General features: G+C 40.9%; 1 protein-coding gene across 3 annotated transcripts in view; it reads right to left on the bottom strand.

Moving 5' to 3' along the window:
• Positions 1–25125, bottom strand: part of ZFAT (zinc finger and AT-hook domain containing) — a 209111-nt gene that overhangs the window by 26047 nt on the left and 157939 nt on the right. For all 3 annotated transcript variants that reach the window (XM_019481784.2, XM_019481783.2, XM_014611508.3), the window contains 4 exons: positions 21817–21905; positions 13461–13599; positions 4501–4619; positions 512–638 (listed from right to left, as the gene is read on the bottom strand). In XM_019481784.2, coding sequence (XP_019337329.1) covers positions 512–638; positions 4501–4619; positions 13461–13599; positions 21817–21905 — 474 coding nt within the window. The remainder of the gene's footprint in view (positions 1–511; positions 639–4500; positions 4620–13460; positions 13600–21816; positions 21906–25125) is intronic.

Raw genomic sequence — 25125 nt, 5'->3', positions numbered from 1 at the left:
ATATACCCTCAGTTATACAACAACGTGAAAGAAACAATCAGACCACAACAGGTCAACAAAGAATTCCTTTGCTGTGAGGACCACACACTCCCTATGTGAGTTTTCTATCTGTCCTGATGCTCTCATGCACGCACACACATGTGCGCGCACACAAACACACACAGACATTCAAAGAAACTGACACACATCAAGACTAAAATGATGTGGCAGGGTTATGTTATGCTAAAAGACAGCCTGCATGTGTTACAGCAGCCCAAATGAACAAAAACCTAATCATGATAGATCACACTTTGGGTGTCAAACCTGCATGCTGCCTCTAAGAAGTACAGTGAATGTTATTAAAAAGTTTAAGCACACTATACTATTACTACTTTGTAATTTTACTGAAAATACCACAGTAAAATTCATACGTCAGAATGAAGTTTAAAGTTGTCAGGTGTATTCGTAAGAATTGGGAGCTTTAATGAAAAAAATAAACCACATCATTTCAAACTTAAAAGGGATCCCTTACCATTCTCAGAAGTGTATCTTAGGTCCTGCAGAGCAGCTACAGCAGCTTGAGTTCCCTGAACATCTTCTTCAGCTTCTGTGATATGGAGATAGTGAGGGGACGATTCTTCAGAAATCTCTGTTGTTAACTAATAAAAGAGAAACCATTGATCTTATTTCAACCTTTGAAAATGAGAGGGCAATCGGTATCTAGAGTTTAAATGAAGTAAAACTGAACAACAGATTTCTAGCAGCAGATAGTATAAGGGATTGCTCTTTGCTGCTTTTGGCAGGAGCTTACTGTTGCTTTTCATTGCGGTTGAAATGTCACCTCATGCCCCAATACCTCTTTTAGACTTCCAGATACTTGCAAGCAGGGTTCCTTTGAAGTTAGACAGTGACCCTTTGGCTGCTTGCAGACGTTAAACCGCCCCCCAAGAACAGGGCTTCACTTTAAACTCCACGATGCCCCCGTGTCGAGCTCAGCGCATGCCCAAAAGAGGCAGTGCGTTAGTCGGACCCAGCTCACCCAATATCTGTATAGATCAGGCACTTTTGTGGGGTTTTTTGCTGCTTTTATCTACCTAATAGCTGATTGACTCAGCTTTAGATAAAAGTGCCAAAAAGCCCTGCTGAAGTGCCTGATCTATACAGATGCTGCAGAGCTGGGTCAAAGCAACGTGCTGCTTCTTCCAGTAAAGTGCTTTTTTTTTGTTTGGTTTGTTTTTAATGTTTGCAAGCAGCCTTTGTGTCACAAAACCCCCCCAAAACCCAGTTAACTTCTATATGTATTCACTTCTGGTATGTGCAATCAAGTCTTACTGAATAGCAGCCTCTGCTAAGGTTGTGCCTGGGCACCAAAGATGCTCTCTCATTTCATAAAGACAGGGGTTAAAAGGTGCTTCAGTATTAGTGCCTGGACTTTCAGTGCTAGCACAGAAGACTTATATGCTGGTAGTGGGTGTTTCAGTGCTGATTGCTTCTGTGCTGGTAGGGAGACAAGCTATTTGCCCATGAAGCACCCTAAGTTGAGTGCCAAGGTATCAAGCACATTCCCATCTGAACTGGGAATTACTTCAGTGCTTGGACCTACTTGGTGTCGGTGAAGGAGATCTAGTCACCCTGAGACTAGTGTCTTTTCTCCCTTCTTTCCCTGAACTTTTGGGCTAAGGAAGGTTTTGAGTCTCTAACCAACTCCACAGTGAAGGAGTGAGACTTTCTCAATAATGGGGGAGCTCTGGAGCTTGGCTGTTGCAGTGGACTTATCTGCGCACTCAGTGAGATGGTTTTTATCTTGTTTTCTTCAACGTGAGCTCAAAAGAACCTCTCACCTCGGGGATCCTTTGAAGAGGAAGAGTTTAAAGAGATGCCCTCACTTTATTAGTCCTGTCTGAGAGCCATGTAATGAGGACTACCTGGATAAATGCTCCATTTTGGCAGAAGCATCAATTCTGAAGAATTAATAGAAATAGGCATGTTTTAGCAGGGATAGAACTTAAATACTCAAAAGCTCCATCATCTCTAGAGAGAGGCAGCCCAGGGAGCATCCTCCTAACTCTGAGATACAATAATTCTCCCTACCTCCTTTCTAAGCCAATGGGCTAAATTGTAATAGTCGCTGACAACTGGGCAGGAACTATAAATAGCAAATGACACAGCATGCAGAGATGCGGGCACCACAGGACTTTTGTCTCACAGCTACGGGCATCATGAAGAAAATTAAAAGGTGTGTTGCTGCCCTGGCCTTTAATGCCTTCAGCAGCAGAAGCAAGGGATCACATAGGGCAGTGATGGCCCCACAGGCTAGACAAGTAGTATGGCACTGGTGTCTGGGCTGGATCCACAGGGTTGCCACCTGGATCCCACCCTGTGCTGCCACATCTAACATGCAGGGTCATGCTACCTGGCCTGCAGAGCTCCCCACAAGGATGGATATTTGCCAGTAGGGAAATAGAAATTAATACTGCCACTGCTCCCCCAATGCCAAATTTTCAGACCGAGGGGGAGTTCTGTAGGCTGGATGACGTTGCTCCATGGGCTAAGTCCTGATCTAGGGTACAGACATAACCCCCAAAACAAACAGCTAATCAAATTTGTCTCTGTACTCAACTATTAGGAGAAGCTTGCTAATTTATTCTAATGGCCAGGAGACTCATTGTAATGTAATGAATTTTGCAAACTAGGAAATAGAATTATTGCTTCTCTATCGTTTTATGATAAAAACATATACAACTTTGATTGAAGCAAAAAAAAAAAAATCTCAAAACTTTCACTGATTTAAACAATAGATCAAGCCATTTTTTGGCAAATGAAAAGTTTTTTAATAATACATTTTATACAAGTAAATATAATCTAATAGATTCTGTAAATGGAATCAATTATGATATCATTACAGAGCACTGCTATTAACTTTCTACTAAAAATGAGGGGGGAAAAAATCCATTTGCCTATTTGCCTGTGTGAACTGTAGGGGCTTTGAATTAATATGCATTAAGTAAGCCTGCCTTCTGCTGACATGTTTCATATAAGAATAGGCTTTATACCATTAATAATTTGCTATCAGTACCATAATATTTTGTCAAAAACCTTTTAAACTGGAAATCATTTAGCCACAAAATTCAAATGGCTCTTCAAACGAAAGAACAGACTGCTATACTACCATTACCACTGAACCAAAAAAGTAATAGGAAGGCCTGGCAGTAGGTTTAGACCAGGGTTTAGATTATAACTTCAAGCTGGAAGTTTTAATTTGGAGTTAGTTATGCTGAAGTTTTTTGAGAGTCTGCCATAAAATAACAGAAGCCTCTCTGATCCCACGAAAGTTCTGCATAGTGAATGGCTTGCTAGAAGAGTGCTGCAAGAACAATTTTTCAAGTGTCATATCAGCTGCATCAAAATTGGAACTGGAAACCCAGGGTCTTCAGTTTTGGATTCACAATACAATAAAGTGCATTATGATGGGTTCCTACTGGGATTCAATGCCAAATCTTTTTCGTATGAGAACATGAAGCCAAGATAGGTAGCCTCAGATCTGTCACTTGAAGGGCCACCCCAGGACAAGCAAGCAATTTGATCAACATCTCAAATAATCTTGTTTGTTCCACCTCATTCCACAAAATGGAGGGCCAGATCCTCCTAGCAGTAAAGGGAATGCCAACAAATTATACCATCTGAGGAGCTGTTCAAAAATATGCAGCCCACTGAAGTCAATGAAACTCAACCACATCCCACTGAGACCAATGGAAAAGACTGCCACTCACAATACTGCCAACTCTTATGTTTTACTGTAAGTTGCATGGTAGTCTGATGTTTTTGCAAAAAACCCTGCTCATGCAGCCAAGTGATTGCACAAAAACCCCATCTTACATTCAGAGAAAACAGAATAGGATCTACCTTCTTCATTGTGGAGGAAAGCTTGCAAATATCAATTCTAAAAGTTCAAAAGACAAATGAGCCACATTAAGAAAAAACAAAATCTGGATTTTTGGAGTCTTGAGTCATGATTTTGAACAACTGGAGTTGGTAAAGCACTGGCTTCAACATGCTCCTTAAGCACAGACATAAGATAAAAGTTGCTGCTTTTATTTCTCAGTCCAGTGCTCCATTTCCGTTGATTAGTTTATGAATTCAGACCTTTCCAGATCACATGATTTTACAGACAAACCTTTCTTTAATTAACATAGCATAAACTTTCAAATCAGACTTTCAAATCAGACTTTTCAGCTTTACATTTATTTCCTAAAACTTTTATTTTTTTCCAGCAAGTAAATGTAGAAGCTCAGAAGCAGTAGTGAGAAGTAATAACCACTTATGACCTTGTTAATCCTGCTAGATATTAAAGTCAAGCTTAAAAGCTTTTGCACTGCATGCATTCAAGACAGAGATAATAGAGAGAAGAAATGTTTCTACTGCACAGAGATGTCCATAGCATATTTCTGCACTCATTCCTTTCTATACCTCTGCAGAAATTTTGGAAATGTTAGGGCAAAGCTGTGGAAACTTTATTTTTACCTCCCACTTTGTCTCCCCATCCTGTTCTATTAGCTTCAGTCCATGCTTGTTCTTAAGATGTCTGTTAAATTCCCATTTTGTACCATACACGAAACTGCAAACAGGGCACTTAATGCCACCTGGGGGGAAAAAAAATGAGAAGATATTTTTGGCATTATTATCCTTTACTGCAATGATCTTGGATACCCTTAGTGCCATTATATTACTGGAGTATAATAAAGCCATGAGACCCATTCAAGTTTGCCACCTCCTCTGTTGAGCAGATGTACTTCATTGGTGGCAGCCGCAGAAGCTGACAGATGATTCTGCTTCTTCCCTTTGCTTTCTTTGCGCTGAACACTTCTAAAATATAATCTGACCTGTAGTGCCATTACAATGTTTGATACAATTTTTAACACAAAAGCGCGTGTGCCTAAGGAGGAGTAACAAATCCACAACACTGCTCAAATATCCCTGTGTGGTAATGCAGAACAGATACACTTGTCCAGTGATTCTCAAACAGGGATGCCGCAAGACACTTTTAAGGGAGGTCCAGGGTGCCACATAATAGTAGCACTGATAGGTGTGCAAACACTTGCACGTGACTTGCAAGTTAAACTCAAGAGATTTCAAATAGGAGTCAATAGTGTAAAAAACTTTCTGACTTGTTGCAGTCTTCCTGAGTTCTTTTCAGCAGAAGAATTGCTCTATTATTTTTCTGTAGTCAAAAAACAAATGAAAGCTTTGAGCTGGCATTTTCCAAGGGGCGCCTTGAGCCTAAAAAAGGTTGAGAACCACTGCACTAGTCCCTCTGCCTTCTGCCACACCCTTCAATCCCTCTTTTCAGCCTTCTCACTGTTTTCTGTTGGAGTTTTTCCTCAGCAGGAATCCCTTGATCCCTAGGAGCATTTTCTACACAGTCTGCCACTCCCTTCAGTCTCTAGGCAAGTCCATGAGCAAGACCATCTACTAACTATTAGTCCTCTTGGATGTCAACTGACTGAAGGTTGGAAAAGTCATAAGGCAAGTCCTTCCATTGATCACTCCCTATCCCTGTTTTCTCCTGCCAACCAGCTCTTGACTTGGGCATGGCAGACGCATTCTACGGCTCTTGCATGCACACCGTTAGCCTTTCCAGCCTTGGCTCTCTAGCTCAATATGGCACTGCTGACATATTGAGGTAGAGAGCCAAGGCTGGAAAGGCTAACGTGTTCTCCTAGCTCTCAGCCTTCCTCAGCAGATTCATGGCATCATAAGGAAGTCAGGCTGGAAGGGACCCCTAAGGTCATCAAGTTCAACCCCTTGAACAACTGGAAACCAAGGGGAAACTTCAGCTAGTGCCAAACACAGATTCTTAGATTGTAAGGTCCATCTCTTCAAACCACATTCAGACCCTCAGAAGCTATCTCCCCAGTTATACATCCACCCAGAAGTTAAGAGCAATAATCGGCAGGACTGGGGCCTCAGCAGCTGTAGACACTGGATTTTGTTTTCCTATTTGCCTTATACGCTCCCTTCTTGTTTGCCTTCAGAGAAGGATGCAAATCCTATTGGGATGAGGTGTTTTTGTGAGGAATGCACTTTTCTGTTAGTTAATGTTTAGCAATTTTTTAAAAAAATAGGTTTAAATTTTCACTAAATTCTCCCCAAGTTGGTTGTGTATCTTATTAATTCAAAAAATCCTTTAAGGTGGCTGTCTAGCCTCATCATATTTAACAGCACCAAGTGATCGAGGAAGGCTGCTCACCTTTCTTGGACTTATATAGTGACAAAGCTAACAACAGAAGTGCATCTTCCTCCAAAACAGTTTGGTTTCTGTGAGTTGGAACCTTTTGCTTATTTTAAAATATAAAAGTGCAAGCATAGGTATTTTCTTTGCGGTCTTTACAGGAATACGGGCCATTGTTTACCCTCTGAGCTTCTAGCACCATAATTAAAAAAAACCAGCATGACAAAATCATAAGCTTCTAATTTCTACACTAGATTAAATCGGCTTTTGCATGCTTTTCTTATGAAAGTCATTTGGTCAAATGTCAGATCTAAGATGCACATAATTATGCAAATAAGCATTTGTCTTTTTTCCTTCAGCCACTAAACCAGAATGGAAATAATCTAAATACTATCGAATGTCGCATCAGATGTCCAGACCTCATTAAAATGAATACAACCAGAAAGTTCCTCATGCTATTTAAGGTCCTGTGCCACCAGATGGTTCTCTGCCCATTATTACCCATTGTCCTGGCAGATACTGTCAGCCTCTTGTGCCACATAACTGGTCACATGCTCGATACAAATACTGATCAATGCTTGATACAAATGCTGATCTACCACATTTGCATTGTTCATAGTATTCCATGAATGACATGACTAGAAAAGATGCTCATTTTTACGGTAATGAAAACCTAACGTGATATTCTGCAGGTGGCATGAAATGAAACGTTTTATTTTGATAATACAGAGTAAAGTTAAAGTTAGTTGCTAGGTTCTTTCAGTGACTCTTATTAGCCTTCAAAGATCACCCCCCCCCCCCATCTTTATCAAATTACCCTATTACAGCAGATGCTCAATCCTCAGCTTTTATACTACCTGAAATTGCTTCTTTATTAAAGGTCTTGATATGCAACAATGCACAAAAGCAAACTTCTGTACTTCGGTTCAGGTTAGGACAAAGATATCATCAGCTACAAAAATGAAATGAAATATTAATTCCACATCAACCTTTAATAAAGAATCATTTAGGAGAAAGACCTTTCCACATTACTTTTAAATTAAAAGTATTATAACAATACACTACATTAATTAAAGCTCCAACCTTTGTCATTGTGACTTTAATTAAGGAACAACAAATGGAAATATGCAATCAAGCTGGTAACGTATAACTTTGTGTCAGTTAATAGACATCAAAGCCCAAGAAAATTAATTTCTGCTCAATTCATTAACTAGTTGGGCGATATATAGAAAAGGTCAGTGAATGACATACCTTATCTACTTTGGACACAAATATTTGTGCCTGCAGCAGAATGATATACATGAATACTTTGCACTTTCTTTCATTTTTCTGTCAAGGGACCTCAATGCACTTTCCAAGCAATTAATTTACTGACTTACTAGCCCAGTGAGATAGGCATTACACTTATTTCTACCTAACACATATGCACTACTACTAATAAAAATTGGGCCTATCATGTTCCATACATGCACTGGTCCATGCTTTGAACCTTTGGGAATAATAATATCTATACTACTAAGAGCTCCCAGCTGTGACTAAAGACTCCACTGCGTAAAAGTCTGCACAGAAACAAAGTGAAAGCTCCTGTTTCCAAGAGCCAACTTATATAAACTTATAAAGACAAGGATAAAAGGGGAACAAAGATACAGAAAAGGGGAAGTGCCTTATCCCCATTTTAGCCAAAGAGTGGATAAATGCTTCATGCAGGGTCACCGAGGAAATCTGAGACAAAGCTGGGGACAGAATCCAGGTCTCCCGAATCCTAGGCTCAGATTTTAACCACACGATTTTCTCCACATCATGCTCCTTTAGTTTGATTCCCTGAGTGAAACATCAGGGCTCCAAAAGCAATTTTAAAAAACTGAAAATAGCTGGTATGATGTTCTGCAAGATATCCTTGAGCTCTGTGCTAACTCCCATGTAATGTTACATTACTAATTTCCTTTATTACTTAGAAACATGTTAAAATTCAATTTCAAATTAAACAGTTCAATAAAACAGAAGTGGCTGAAAGTATCCGCTCTTTGGCCGTTATCTGCTGGTATTAATTCTAATAGCAGTCTAAAAAATAAAATAATAGGGGTATAACTTGGTTGTGTAATTACTTCAATGACCAGCATGGTATCTCTCTGTACTCTACACATTTCCGGGAAGCTTAGAAAAAGTTTAATACTTTAATCAAAATATTTCACATAAATGTAATGTATTGACCACTTCAACAATGCAGTCATAAATCAAGGGCTCTAAAGGCAACTCACGTGACCCTGAACTGGCTGGGGAGCAAGAAAGGGTATGTAATATATGGGACAACAAGTCAAGCAAGAAGTCTAATCAAATATATAATCTATGCACTGAAGGTCATCTGTGCTAGGCAGTGACACCCTTAAAACATGCTGACTTGCTTTGCCTGAACCAGAAGTGACAGCTGGATTTATGCAATTTTGGGGAGGGCTAATTACCACTGTCACTCAGCAGTGCTATTTACTCACCCAAAGCACAAAACCAGTCATGACTGTTTCCATTTCAGAAGGTGGCCTGTACAGAGCAAAGCTCAGCATGGGAAAAGTCCAGTGCAGACATTGTCTAATATTCACTAGATTTCCTTTTTGCCTTGTTTTAAATCATTTTCTTTCACACTTTGTTGATCTTTTTGGTACTTTTCTATGGTACAAGTCAAATATCAGAGCTGAAGATTTTTTTCATACACAAGTTCTACTATTTTAAAAAAATGAGCCTTTATACATGTGCAAACAGTCAAAGGTGTCTTGAGAGAGACTACCATATTTTGTTGCATACAGTGCAGCTCAGAATGAGATATGCACCTTGTTTTTTTAAGGCAGAATGACAAAAACAGGACCTTTCCTTCTAGTAACTGAGCAGTAGCAACTGGGGAGCTGAGCCTGCTCATTATTCTGCTCTCTGGAGTCTGTAGGCCGCCTTTACTTTTGCTTTTGCCCAGTAAGCAACAGAAACTGCTCTTACTATATTTCTTTGCATATAATACACAATCCAACTTCCAGTGACTGATTTTGGGGAAAAAAAGAAAAGAAAAGAAAAGGTATATGTTGTATGCAAGAAAATACGATAATCAAGTGGCAAGATGTGAACTGTATACATCCTACTACCTTTGTTACCCTGCATCACCCGTCAGTTTGCCTTGACTTGCTTTTTTGTCTCATTCAACTATTATACTCTCTTTCAGACTGTACTCTCTCAGGGGAAAAGACAGTGAACACTACAAATCCAAACTCGGGGAAAGGCCCGATTTTGGAAATTTAAAATACTCAATGCTCTCTCATGGGGTCATTTAAACGATGTCCTGATTGCCCTCCTATCCTCTCCCATCCTTACTTCTTACCAAGGTACTATCTCCTATTTCTCATGCTCTATAAAATGATTACGAGGACCAGATGCACAGGATTTGATGATTCCAAAAATAGCAATTCTTATCTATCTATGAAGCATTCATCACCATAATGGCTGAGTGTAAACGCTAATGAATCTAGCCTCACAGCACTCCTGCAGCAGGTGGTCATGGTACTCTAATTTTACAGATGAGGGAACCAAGGCACAGAGACAAATCCGCAGCTCAAATAGGCAAGGAAACTGGCTCTCCTCAGCCCAAGCTAGTGCCTTCACCCCAAGATTATCTATCCTTTATTCTTCCATGTTTAATGTTTTATTTTGCATCAATGAAAAAGAAAAACTGCTCTTTTTATTCCCATTCAGAAGTGCAGTTATTTTGGCTCCCAAAGGTAAATAAAGTTTGACTAAACAGCTACCCAGCAACAACTTTCATTAAGACAAACTTCCTGGACCCACACAGATATCCACCGACTTACTGGATTTCTACATGGGTGCCGGGCCTGTCTCTATGGATGTTACTTCAGGACAAGGGCTTAGTTACAAGGCAACTACGAATCACCCTATTTGCAACAACTGTATTTCCCATTCCAATCTTCAACTCCAGCAGAGCTTTCTAACAGGGCACCTCAGGTGCCCAAGGTCGCAGGTTCCTCCAGCACTATGAGCTGTGACACACGACGTGACCTTGACCCAGGCACAAAGAAGGGGAAGTCAGCGGGAGAGGGAGCTTGCAGACCCAGCTGCTTCTGCAGCCAGAGCAATGGAGGGTAGTGGTGGCTCAGTGGGTGTCTCGGGGCTGCAATTTAACCTTGTGAGCCACATGGGCTGCCAACTGTACAGCCCTGCACTACTGCAAACTAGCAGCTTCACAAACTGATAACTCCTATCCTCTTGGAAATTCAGAAATGTCCAACTTTAGGCCATTCTAAATCTGTGACAACAAGGGGAAATAAGACTTGTGCAGGTAAGGCTATTTCAGGCTGCCACCTTAATGATACCGTTTCTCTAAAATACAAGTTAAAGGTAGAGCATAAGGCTTTAAATTTTGAATGCTTTTGCTTGTGTCCCAATTTTAGTGTTATTTAAACCTGGTTTCATGTCTCGGGTACACAAAGATTCTTTGTAAAACAAATCATTTGGAAATGCTTTTTAGAAATAATGTTTCTTAGGAGAATGCGTTTTTATTCATTATCTGATACCATACCATTATTCTGATACCTATTCTTCTTTAACAAAAAGGAAAATGTTAAGTTCCCAAAAGGCATTAAAAAAAAAAAAAGTTTTGTATGTTCTATTCAAAATGCAAAAAGTACTTAGAAATTATCAGAAACAAAAGGAAGAAATTCAACTCTATCAAGGAGTTCAGCACTTTCAACACAATGCAATTTAATATTTAATCTGGTTTATTCCCCCCTCCCCAACCCTTTCAGGAACCAGAACTGTATGAGCTTTGTGTTTCCTGAATCTCTAAATACATTTTATACTGAACAAGCTATCTGATTGCATGGTCAGATTGTTCGCTTTGGTCTGTCTGCCAAGTTTACAATAGCAAAACTTCACTTGGGAAATAGTAAGACTTGTACCCGTCTCCTCCTGCAGCTCCTGGGAACTTCAACTGCTTCGCAGAGAAAGAATTGTGGTTTCTAAATAAGTAATAAAAAATTAAGTGGTGGAAAACAAGCAACCGGTAGTACTGACCACTATTTATAACAAGGATGCAGGAAGTCAGCTGCATGGAAACTTTTAACCTAAAATGGCACTACCACAACAGCAGTTAATCAAATTATCACAGGCTATTAATAAGTGTGTAAATAACAGTTTAACATGTGTGTGCTCAACCTCTGGCCTGCAGGTCAGATCTAGCCTGCAGGGTTGTGTCACTTGGCCCACTGGGCAACCCACAGGTCCAGAAACTGCTCAGGGGGGAGCTGCTGCACAGTAAATGCTTGAAATAGAGATATGATGCAAAAGGAATGAAAAGCATCTCATTGAGAAAAATATATTTATCTAAAAATTACAGCTTATTCTAGATGTCTTTCAAATTTTAGTAAGACAACTTCCAGACGTTTGGAGAGCCCTGTGGGCCACAAGATACAGCCCTGCATACTAGATCAAGCCAGCACATGGGTGGATGTGGGCACACAGTCACATCTGGCATACGGTGGATCAACCCCAAGTGCTAATTCCACTGCAGGCTACAGATCACAGACTGATCCCACACTACTTGTTCAATGCGCAGGGTTGGACAGCTGGGGACCACTGTTCTGACATGTCTCTCTCCCCCTTTACTGTTGCTTTAGCTCTGATGTTTAATCCTGAATGTCAGGCATTTCCTACTTTCCTGGTTACCCTCTCTCCAGCTAACCTCTTATTTCATATCCGGTCCTATTCCATAGAAGCTTCACAAATCAGCTACAGCTAAGTGGGCATGATCTGTTTTCAACTGTATTAGACTGGGTACCCTGGCCATCCAGGGTCCTAAATTATAATCTGAAAATCAGATCAGTTGATTAAGAGTGGCATAAACTCCTTGGGCATGTCTAGACAAGCACGTGCATTTCCTTGGGGACAAACAGCAGTGGCACGTATTTGTACCGCTGCTAGTTGTCCCCAGGGAGTACCCCTGCATGCATGCTCTGCTGTGGGGCAAACTGCCCCTTGTGAGAAAAGGGATGCTGGGGCCAGCACCTGGGCTGGCCCCAATAGCCTTACTGGGGGTCCTGGGGCTGTAGTGGTGGCAATCCAGGCGCATGGAGTTTAGCCAGCAGCCGGAGCGTGGCTCTGGCCAGCCAGGCTCTGGTTTCAGCTGGTGCACTCTGCTGCCCTGTGTCCTGTGCCACATTTTCAGTGTGCTTTTTCTTGATACCAGGATTTCCCAGTATCTAAATCTGGCTCCATGCTGCAAATATGCACCACCAAGAACCAAATCACATGCACAGGGTGCATTTTGCGGCACCTCTAAAGCCTTTGAAATGCCTCAAAGAGCATGGGTGTGCTTGTATGGATGTGCCCCTTGAGCTCTAGGGTGCAGAATCCATCTTCAAGTGAAACCCATGAATCCTTTTTACTCTTATTTATATAGAATAACAGGGTGAAAAAGATAACCATAACTGTTTCACAACAGGGCACTGGGTTTCAACAGTAAAATGGCCATTAAGGAGGAGAGAAGTACAAAGTTGAAGTGCTCAACTCCCAGGGGAGGTCTGTGGGTATGGGGAATTTGTGCCTTTGAAAACCTCCAAATATTGCTGAGTAAAATGCCTTTGTGTACCAGACTAAAAGTTGACACAATTAAATTTATCAACAGATATAGTCAAACTTTATAGCCTTATTTTGATTTCAATTCAAATAACTATTTGACATGCCTCCAATAATCCAGTGTGAGGCCAAGGCCATTTTCATTTACAACCCATCTGTAATTATTTCCTCTCCTCTAATCTACTTGTTTACTGAGAAAACAACATAGTGCCATTTACTCTTGATCTTGTTTAGGACTTAGCTCAGCCTTACAAAAACAGCCATGGAAATTTGTTAGCCAATTTCTTATTTAGAGAGATTGGGACTGTTTACCTGAGTTAGAAAGGATGCAAATGAGGAAAAGATACAATAAATGGATATAAAATAATGACTACGAAAGGCAAGGTCAATCAGGAACTTTTGTTCACAGCACTTCATAAACCAGGAACAAGAGGAGGATGAATGAAATTGAAAAGCTAGCCACTACACAACCAATAAAAGGAGATAATTTTTTCACGCAATGTATAATTAAACTGTGAAGTCATTGCTAATTCACATTTAAATCAACTTGGTTCAACAGCAAAAAACAAAAACAAAGAAGAGCCCTCACCCATAGACCAAATCATTAAAAAAAACCCTGGAAACTTACCTTGTTGTATAAGAGCTTCTGCAGCAAGTTCACCAGTCCCTACATTAACATACTCTTCATTGGGATGCTTTCTGTTATAATGCCTCTTCAGGGAGCCAGATATATTGCAGGAATAATGGCAGTGCGCACAACGGAAAGGCTAGAGGCAAAAAGAAAAGAGCCAGAACGTTTCATACGTTTACTTCTTCTACGGATTGGTCCAAACTTCACCCTTCTGACCAAGATACAGACTTAATTAAGGACATATTAAGTACATTCATGTCAGTTTTTAGGCACGTATATAATTATCTCTAAGAAGACAACTTTCAAAACAACATATTTACATTTAAGCCAACTCTTACCTGAATTTTGTCACTTTACTACATCAATGAGCAATGATTTTAGCTGGAGGGCAACTTACCAAGTTTTGGTGAGCTGTTGAGGGCCACACACGCAAAATCTTTCAGAAAATATCATTTTAACAAATTATAGATAAAAAACAAATCATTAACTAAAAATCAAACATCTACTATATTTTAATTTATTTTGTTTTAATTTTATTTATTTCATTTTATTTAATTTTTTTTTAAGTTTTGTCCTGATTTAGGTTTTTTTGAGTAGCATGTATATAGAGGCAATTGCCTAGTAGCTGCAAATAAAGTCTTACTCCTGTACAGTGTGTGTGTGGGGCAGATGATCAGCCACCTGCGAGCAGCCAAGTGGGTGGAAGGCAGCCGGGAGCTGGACCACATGCTGGGGAAGGAGCCACCCAGCTGCAGCTCCCCCTTCACCCCTCCTGGACGTGCAGTGCCCAGCACACATCCCTGTGGCTGCTGCTGCTTCTCTGTGCTGAGTGCTGGAGCAGCACAGCAGGGGCAGAAGGACGAGGAGCTACTGGAGGCAGGGGGATCCAACCAGTATCTGGGCAGCTGCAGCTGCACTGGGAGCAGCCTGCTGGGAAGCTGTGTACACTGGCTGGGGCTGGGGTGGGTAGGAGTACAGGCTTGCCCTGGGCAGGGCTCAGCCCCATGCAGAGCACCATGGCCCAGATGCAACCAACTGGCGGGTCCCTGCCCATTGTCCGGATCCAATCAGCTGGCGAGCCGCATTTTGTTCACTCCTGGTTTACTGTAAGCATCAAAAAGTAAGCATCCTCAGGGTAACACTTTTACCTTGTGTGCTTTGTGATATATATATATATATATATATATATATATATAATTATGGGTCTGATTATGAAAACACTTTCTATGATGCATGGAGACCAGATTCTGACTGATGTAAGCAATGTAACTTGAATATAAATAGGGTAGGAAGGAGGACTTGAACAACTAGGTCAACCAGCAAGATGCTACAAAGGTCTTCCACAGAGAAGGAAGCTGCAATGCCTAAGTATTAGGCTCCTGCCCCTTGGAACAGAACCTACACTCCATTTAGTGTGCGGGGGAATGAAGTGTAGGGCTGCTTACAGATGTTAAAACCCGCCAAAAAAACAACAAAAAAAAGGATGCTTTATTTTAAACTCAGTGCACTCCTGTGCCGAGTCCAGCAGATGCTCAGAGGAGGTATCATACTACTTGAACCCGGCTCGCCCATGTTTGTATAGATCAGGACTTTTAGAGGGGCTTTTTTGGCACTTTATCTAATAGCAGACTGAATCAGTTTTAGAGAAAAGTGTCAAAAAGACCTGCTGAAGAGCCCGATTTATGCAGACACTGCGGAGCTGGGTCAAAATAATGAGCTGGTTCTTTCAGTAAAAGGCAGTTTTGTTTTGTTTTTTTAACATTTGTAAGAAGCCTTGATGTCTATACCACCTCCAAGGGCTTCCTAAGATTGCTGCCAAAAACTAAGCCCCCAACCCCAAATCACCCCTAAACCACAATGGACACAGTCAAGATGCTCCAGGGACACTCTCTGCTGCTGTCTTCTGACATCCTCCTCAGTTCTGGTTCTGAAGCATGGGCAAGCAGCCTCAGTAGAACCACGTAGGCAATACAGACCTGCCTCTAGACACCTCACCATGGCACACCAAGCAGTGTACAGCCATCTAGAGCAGGGCTATCCAACTTGTGAGCAATGAGGGATGGAAGGATGCTGCATACTACATGGGCCACAGAACTCCAGGCCTCACATCTCAGGGACCACGTGCCCCCTCCTGCCCCCAGACCATGCACGCAGCTTAATTCCCCACGTTGCATGCACCGCGCAGATAGGGCTGGTGGTCTGGTCCCTCCACCCACACTGTGAAGACACACAGATAGACTTCCCTCCCTAGATCCCTTCCTGCCATGCCATCCCACCACCAGGGGATGGGAGAAGGAGGAGCAGAGAGACTGACCACTGCAGTAGGAGCAATTTTTTGCAGTCTATGTTCACCTGTGGGCTGCCAGTTGGACAGCTGTGATCTAGAGCAAGCCAGCAGGACACACTGACCACTGGTGATGCTTGAAATCTGGCCCTTGCCAAAGGCTGCAGGGAAAGACTGACAATTTACTCAGGATCCACAGCCCAGAATACTTGCTGAAGGCTGGCACTTATACCCTTCTCATCACGGGTGGAGCGAGACCCTCAAGTCACAGCTGCAGGAAGAGGAGGAAGTAGTCGTGGTGCCACCATCTCTTGTTTATTGAAGCCAAATGGTTAAAGTCCCCGGCCAGGATGTAGGATACCCAGTTTCAATGCCTGGGGAATTTCAAATCCCTATCTTCTACCTCCCAGGAGAATATCTATGAATCTTAAATACCTGGCTACAGGCTGTTCTGCCCTCCTGTGCAGAAAAGAATCCAAGAGCCATTGAGCCAGGAAGACAGCATAGGAGAAGATACTATTTCCTTGTGTAACTACTAAATCCCCCTCTGTGCGTCTCTTGTACCCAAACGATAAATTATCTGAAGCAGGAATGGGGCAGTATGATAACACATGGCAACAGCAACAACATGCAAAAACATCCCTACTTGGCATTGGATAACGTCTCCTTAGTCTTAAACTTTAGTGACACACAAGGAACAGAATTTCCACCAGTGTTTGTCTTGGGAATTAAAAAATAGCCAGTCTTCTGATTTCAATTAAGGCTCTGCTATGTTAGCTAATTATTCCAATTAACTCTTCAGAGTAAACAATCAACTCCTTAAATTTGGTGCAATTACTCTCAACTTCTCTAATGATAACCGATGGTTTGAATAGTATGTGATGTCATCTTCTGAAACTTGACTATAGTTATAATAATTTTATTAGTTATAATAGCAGAATTGCAGTATTCATCTCAGTAGAGAGTATAAAAAGCTACGTAATTTGAGAAAGGGGAATGCAAAAAACAAAGGCACATCTAGGGAAGTCCCATCTTCTGTAGGAAAATTTCCCCACATTTCCTTCTTTGCTGATTACTTTTCATCACCATGAGTGTTGGCAGCATTAGGAGCCCTACTGTAGCAAAGCTGCTGCAGGAGTTTGCAAAACCCGTGATTCAATTCGCTCTGAAAAAGGTTACGTGATACTGTTGTACCACAAGCAACCTCTTTATGCTAACGGCCCCCCAGTACTGCAAATTCTCACAGGTCTGAATTAGCTGAGAATGTTTTGATTCTCTTAACGTAGGAAAGACGAGGAAGAGACAGATGGCTGTAGTATAACTGGCTGCTGCCTATGACAAAAGATGAAGAAATCTTGATCTGCAAGAAATGGTATCAGAAATATCTGCAAGCTTGACTCTTCACCAGGCTGCACTGTTTCCTTTTTGAAAGCAGACAGGTAAACTATGGAAGAATAATTCTAAATCAATTTGTAGATTTGATTTGTTTATAAGAGATTTTAACAAGCTTAGAAAACTCCTTTGAGACAATTATGACACAAACACATTGACTACTTAGAAACTGCTGTCAACTTGAAATTCAATACATCAAAAAATGAGTTAAAGATGCTTTAAGGCATTACATTTTCAGCTTTGCATTTGTCCAATTGCTTAGGTGTTATAATTGGATTTTCTTGTTATTTAAAAGACTTTCTGCTCTTTGCTTCCTGTGTGAAAGACACACACATGCAGCAGAAATAATTGACAACAGCAATGCAAATGGCCAGATTTAGGCAAACCCCAGCACTACACTGGCGCCTGACTGACTACCTGCCAAACAAAGAGTACTGAATGCACAAAGGTAAAAAACTGAAAAGAGAGAGAAAGATATTTCCCTCTGATCTCTTCTATTATAGTAACCTTAAATGATACTTGTTACAATAGTAGGTATCCAGGTATTTGATATGGTAAATTTTGTTTTGTTTTTTTGTCTTCTGCTTTGTCATCCATGTCTCTTTAAAGACTCCCGTGAAGTGAACAATGCTTAAAAATCCTTTTTTTAAACACTTTTATATAACAAATATTTGTGGACCAGAAAATCCTGGAGGAGTTAGGAAACAGTATTACTATTTCCTAAGTTTATAAAAGCTTTCAAAGTTTTCAAAAAGCCCAGACCACTGCTAATAAATTTGATTAGCATAACAGCTTTGCAGAAAGGAAACAGTCTATACGATACATAAATAGTGCCCATTGCAGATACCCCCAATACCCCTTAAAATACGGAAAAACAATAAACAAACACAAAATGTGACAAACGTAAGGATCCACTTTTTATTTATTAAAAACAACATCTAATTGTATGTTTTATTTTGTCAGAGAAGTAGATGAAAACAGGAAAATAAATACTTCATTTACCTATTTGAAGTCTGGATATATCCTACCATCATAAAATGGCCTAGCACTTAAGGCATGCTAAATCACAATAAATCAATCTGCTCTAAAAGGTTTGGCATGAGAGTTTAAACTCTTTAGAAAGGACATTCAAGTAATTGATTTTCTCATTATTTTGCTAGCAAGTACAATATTTCCAAAGTGTGGAGGAATGAACAAATAGCCAGGGAATGTTTTACCTAAATGGCATTTCTTTTCTTTTGAAATGTTGTAAATACTCTCTAATGCACATTAAATAATGCAATGGGGTTTTTTTTTCATCTAAAAATACCCCTCGACTGTTCCCAACGGAAATATTTTTAAATTATATTTGGTCTTTAAGAATAACAAAGAGTAGAAGAGGAAGGGAGGAAGGCGGGAAGCAATTTGCAAACAGGACAAAAAAAGCCAAAATGGAGAGAAATCAAAACAGTGCCCATTAGATAAGCTGACAATGTAATACTGCACATTGGAAAGACCTAACACAAAGCAACACTTATACACGAATTTTCTGCTTGGACCTACAGGAGCTTTTAAATGATTTTTAACCCTTTGCTCCAATGCAGCAATTGAGCAGTGCACCAAGGTCACCCTCAGCTGAAGGAATACAGCACCGTCACCATTATTGCAACTTTATTTTAACCTGTTCCTCTCCTGACTCTCTTCTTATTCATTTTCTGCTCTGTGCCAATGTGAGATGCAGAATATCGGGCTAGCTGAGCCTCGTCTGACACGAAATAGCTCCCCTTATGTTCTCTCTCTTCTCCTGGCCTGGACTATCCTCCCAGCCTCTTACAATACAGAGCAGCAGTCTCCCCAATTCCCACCTTGGCATATCTTTGGCCAGCCTATGTCATTTCTCTTAACATCAGTCAACCTGCATTTACTATTCCAGGTTTATGCTATTCCCCCTGGCTGCTGCTCTACTTCCCTATCCTTTGAAATTCACTTGCTTACATAGTTCACATCACTGTAATGTCTGAGCAAATAAACATGGTGGCAATTTCAGAAAACCGTTTTCCCACCTACACCCCCTTCAGTGCACGACACTAAATAAAAAAAGTACAGGGAATACAGGGAATGCTGTCTAGATGATATGCTGGTGTACATACTAGAAATCCTTCAGGTTAGCATAGATCAGTTCATACTGGGCACATCTACATGAGACGCTAACTGCGCAGTAGCCTAATAACACTGCACAGCAGCACGTCACAGCACAGACTGTGCTAATATGCTGCTGTGCAGTATTATTAGGCTACTGCACAGTAATGTCACTAAAAAGGCGTTCACTGATGCTACTGCACAATAACTCTGGTTAATGTGCATTTAGTACTTAATTATACAAGTACTAAATTAAATGCGCAGTCACCATTGTGCATTAATGAACGTGTAGATGCGCCCACTGATTAGTATTTAAAAAAATGAAAGGAAGAAAAATACCTAATTACTCCCTTCTGTCCATGTCAGAGAGCCATGTTGGGTTGAGTAAGAGTAACTTTGATTTTCCTCTCCCCCTCCCACCCCCGCCATAAAAAGGTGGTTTAAAATGAACTGGGCAGAAGCAGTTACTGCCTGCTCCTTACTTGGCTGAATTATAGTTACCACTCATTGGGCATCAGGATAAAGCAAACAAAAATTAAATCACTAATGGAGAATAAACTCCATCGTCCCAATTCTTGCACTCTACATATTTTCTAATGGTTTTCTAACAACCATTTGAAATTCACCAATATCTCCTGGCTCAACTACTAAAAAGGCCTGGTGATTTAGAAATCAGACAGATGAGAATTAGGGCCCTTCTGTGCGCTACATTTATGCCGTGATTGAGATGTTAATCGCAGCATAAATGGCCAGGGTTCTAACACAAGCATCCAATTAAAGGCACCATGAAGTGGCAAACTTACAAGAAAAATGTACAACATTTTTTATTGGTTGGTTTGCATGGATCCTTAAATGAAATACATGGCATGTCCGGGGCTGTCCCAGGGATGGTACTGACAGTCAGGTGATTATCAGACTCGGTACTGGCACAGCCATGGGTCTTGCCAGCACCCAGCTTTCAACTTGGTAGTGCAGGAGGAGCCCAGGATCAGGCTCCCAGGCTCACCCTGAACCAGCAAGCAGAGAGGGCATGACTAAGATCTGATCCCTGATCCCCGAATCGTGTCACATGTGGCATGGCAAGAGGCACTATTGTTGGGATTGGGGATCAGATCCCCTGGTGCCTTTAGTGAACATGTGCCAGGAGCCGTACAGACATACCACATGATTGCAACATCCTCACTTGTGTTTTACACATACACAAACAATGGTCCCAACAGAAGTGGATGCATTCACTGACCACGAGTTTAGTAAAAAACTCTGACAAAGCCCCTTCACAGAGCCAGTTGAGATTTCTTTAAGTTCTCTTAATTCATTGGCTACTATTATTTCAGACTGACAGGAGGCATGAAAGGAGACAAGGGGCCATGAGAATTCAAATTCTATCCAGAGGTCTACCAGGATTGCATACCACAAGGGTTGCATTTTAAGTATTTTTGTCCCAAAATATGTTTTTCTAAATAATGAATACAAATCTCCCTTCAAATTTTCTTCCAGACCTTTGAAAGAAGCATTTGCAAACAAAAAGGCATCTATTACAAATAGCATAATAATTATATAGCAGATTAAGAGAGGGCTCTATTCTATAAAAAGCAACCAGCGTCTCAAACATATAACAGCCCTGCTGTGTGACAACTATAAAACGTAAGCTCATAGGAACAGCCATCAAAAATCAAAGCAAATCAAATCAAATTTCTATCCAGCATAATAAATACTTGAAATATAGATATGACGCAAAAGGAATAAAAATGATCTGATTAAGAAAAATATATAATTATCTAAAAATTACAACATTCTAGATGTCTTACTTTAAAATTTCAGTAAGACCAACATCAAAAATAAAACAAACTCTGATCTGAGGATTGTCTTAATTTCTGTTTTAGAAAGAGTCAACACAATGTTGGCTATTATTGATAAAATAATGAATTTCTAGGTAAGGAAAGGCAATGCATACAAATAATGATAAAACCTCTTTGTAGAATGGCTAAAAAGTTTACTCTTTATCAGGATAAACTGTTAAATTATGCTGAGTATTTTTTCAAAGATTAAATATTTTTTGCTGAAAATGAAAGGGCATGTCATTTTTGTTCCTCAATTATAGAAATCTCTGTATTCATGGCATAAAATTTTACTATACTGAGAACCAAGGTAAAACTTAGACTATAATACTAAGTTGTATTAAAATAAAATCTAAGAAACTCACTGGAATTTTAATGAGCTTTAAAACTTGTCCCAAGATACTTTTTAGACAGGATTCATAGTCTCCTATTTCTTTTGAATTAAATTCACTCGTCTTTTATATATGCAGTGGCCACCTTGAAAAAGGCTTCAGGGAGACAACAAACAATGCATGGAAGTTTGCTTCTTTGAAAACATGAAGCATTTTTGACTCCATTCTTTATACAATAACTCTTACTGGTGGAATGTCAACATTAAAAACATATAACATCATGGATTTATCATGAAAAATCATGTTACTTTCTCCTAAAACCCTCCTGTGAAGTTTGAAGACACCTCCATTCCTACAAAAGAAATAACCATGGCTTATTGATTTCTTACCTTGAAGGATACATGTTGTTCCATGTGACGTAGGAGCTGTGGCTTTTGGGCTGCGGTGTAGTCACACACTGTACACTTAAACTGTTTTCCTGAAACAGGAAGAGAAAACCAAGTCAGGGAGCTTGATTCTTCCATTCAAATACTCAAAGAATTCATTGATATTTCTTAATTTAAGTTAGTTCAGAGAAAAGCAGGGCTGGAAGGACCTCAGGAGATCATCTGGTCCAACCACGTGCTCAAGACAGATACATCCCTATCCAAACCATCCCACACAAGTGCTTATTTAACCTATTCCTAAAACTAGACAAACAACCCTGTCACACAAGTGCAAAGCACTTGGCCCAAGGTCACCTAGAACATCCTAACCTGCCACAGATAAAGCAGGGGGATGAGGGCACTCTTTAATATCCTGCCACTGCACGATTGGTAAATACACGCAAAGGATTCAAGGAAGAATACCATGTCCCCCACCAGCTACAGAGAAAGGCAAAATCCCCCCATAGTCTGTACCAATGTAACCATGGGTTAAAGTCTTTCCTGACCCCAATTGTGGTGATTGGTGTGATCCTGAGCAGAAGGGCAAGAACAGGAACTAACCAGGAAACTCTGGTTTTAGTTCCAGCAGAAACAATGGCACATGTCCGTCAGTCCCCCACCTTGGCTGCAGCCAACACCCAACGCTTCTGAGGAAGGTGAAAAAGACCCCTGACACTTGTAGCAACAGAAGGGGAGGTGGTGGTAGAAATTAGGGATGTGCAAAATGGGCCCTATTCAATTCGCATTTGGCCCAAATCGGGGACAGTGATTCAATTCGTTGATTCAGATCACTATCCCCGATTCGATTTGGCTGAATCCAAACCTGAAGATTTGATGCTGATTCGGAGAATTAGCGATTTGGCCATAGCAGCTTTAAATGTTTTTTCTACATACCTTGAGGCACCTGGAGCAGCTCATGAATGCTGCAATGCTGGGGAGGATGAAGAGTCCCACAGGAGGGAGTGTCCCACAGAAGCGCATGGGGCTTTCCAATGCGCTTGACAACAGTCCTGGAAGTGGACCAGAAGCACTTCCGGTCAACTTCCAGGTCAGCTGGAGAGCCCCCCCGCCCCACCCCAGCTCAGCAGTCGGCTGCAGGGGGACCCCAGGTGCCCCCCCAAACCCAGGAGGCACCAGTCGCTGAGCCGGGGGGGCGTGAGGGGGACCCCCCCCATGCTCTCTCCGGCAGACCCAGAAGTGGACAGGAAGTGCTTCAGGTCTGCTGCCGAGCACGCTGGGGAGCCCCCCACGCTTCTGTGGGACACGCCATCCACCCCACCATCACAGCATTTACAAGCCATCTGCTACCTAGAGGTATGTAGAGAAAATATTTAAAGCTGTGTCTAGGTCCAAATCGCTGAATCTTCCCAAGTCTCTCCGAATCAATTCGGGGGGTTCTGATTTGATTCAGAGAGATTAAAGGGTCCTCTGATTCGATTCGGTTTCAGAGATTCAGCCACTGAATCGGGTCGAATCTCTGCCGAATCGAATCAGGGACTGAAGTTTCACACAGCCCTAGTGGAAATTCCTTCCCTGTCCCCTGTGTCAACCAGCAAAACCCAGAAGCATAGGAAAAACCAAACACCCTCCACTCTGCTCTGCAACCTGAGGACAGCAAACAACTCCATACAATGCGTCTCCTTTCTATCATCCTTTCTCCTCCATAAACTTTGCTCAGAAATCTCTCAACTCCAGTATCCGAACAGTTGATAAATACATTAAACAGCACTATGCCTCCACATGAAACCTCCTGCCGTTCTGCCATGGATCCATTTACAACTGTTTTTTTCTGGTGGCTATCTTGTTACCTATCCACCTTATAGCAGTTTCATCATGCTTGCTTTTCTCCAGTTCGCTTATGAGAAGGTCATATGGGACTTTGTCAAAAGCTTAGCTGAAATCCAGATATAGTATATCTATTGTATTCCCTTAATCCTTCCGGCTACTAACTTTGTCAAAAAACGAGATCAAATTTGTTTGTCGTGATTTGTTCTCGACAAACCTATGCTGACTGCTTATGATCAACTTTTCCTCCTCCAGGTGCTTACAAATTAACTTTCTTATGATACGCTCCAGTAAATTCCTACGCATTGAAGTTAGGCTAACTTGCACATAACCCTCCAGGTTCTCTTTTTGGCTTTTTTCTTTTTTAATAGGCACTATGTTTGGCCCTTTTCCACTTCTCTCGTACTTTGCACGTCTCCCACAACTTAGTATATATACTGCCAAGAGCTCCAATATCTCCTGTGCCAGCTCCTTCACTACCCTGGGATGCAGCCCTCCTGACTTGAATTCACTCATACCAATCAAAAGCTATTTCTATCATTATCTCAACATTCAGCTCATCTCTTCCTTAACCAAGTAACCCTTATTAGCGGTAATGAGGCCAGTAATAACAGAGTAAGAACATCCCAAGACAGTTAATTTATCTATCAGAATTTGTGATCAGATTCACAAAACTCTAGTGAAATAGGACTGACTGGAATAGAAGCCTTTGACTGCCATCTTTAATTGGAAGAATTAAATAGTGGATATATACCTTGGGATAACCACTTCAAGGGGAAAACACTGTAGATCATTTTAAGTAGCCAATGATAATCATTGCTTTCCAGAAACAGAGTTGCCAACCCTTTTTTGGTAGTAATAAACTAATCCTTAAAAGGCAGATGTTCAGGCATGTTTGCAGCTGTTTATCCCATCTCTACCCAAATGTTCTGATTCATGTCATGTTTTATTTTTGACATTCACTGGATTTATTTCTGGAATGCTCAGAATTATTACAGTTGGTCTTCAATAACGATCTTTATTGGTATTTTTCCTTGGCATAGTTAAGAACAAGTTTAAAATAACGACTTAAACCATCTTGAAAGACACTCTTTTAAAGGCTATATACCAAACAACCATTAGCAGCAAAATGTATTGTAAGATAAAGTTCACCTGTCATGTAGTATTTGTTCCATGTAGTGTCATGGGGCTCTGGCTGCAACCAGGGCTGCTGGATAATACAATACTCTAATTAAATATTGTGAACCTGGTATTTTTATACCTTGCCTCCTCAATCTATACTCAAAAGACTGTATCTCAACTAAGCTGAAAATTAGCACAGGTGGTGTGCAGGTATACTGGTAAAAGCCTACTTACAAAGAAGACTAGGACATGTTTTATAGGCAGAGTACTTCATTTGGGATTTAGACAATAAAAACTTGAAGCAGAAATTATTGGGTGAACTTTCTTTGGTCCTGTGTTATGGAAGAAATTGAAGCTGGGAATCAA

The sequence above is a fragment of the Alligator mississippiensis genome, chromosome 3 (assembly GCF_030867095.1).
Source record: "Alligator mississippiensis isolate rAllMis1 chromosome 3, rAllMis1, whole genome shotgun sequence".
NCBI classification, from domain to species: Eukaryota; Metazoa; Chordata; order Crocodylia; family Alligatoridae; genus Alligator; species Alligator mississippiensis.
This window is presented reverse-complemented; position numbering and strand designations above follow the sequence as displayed.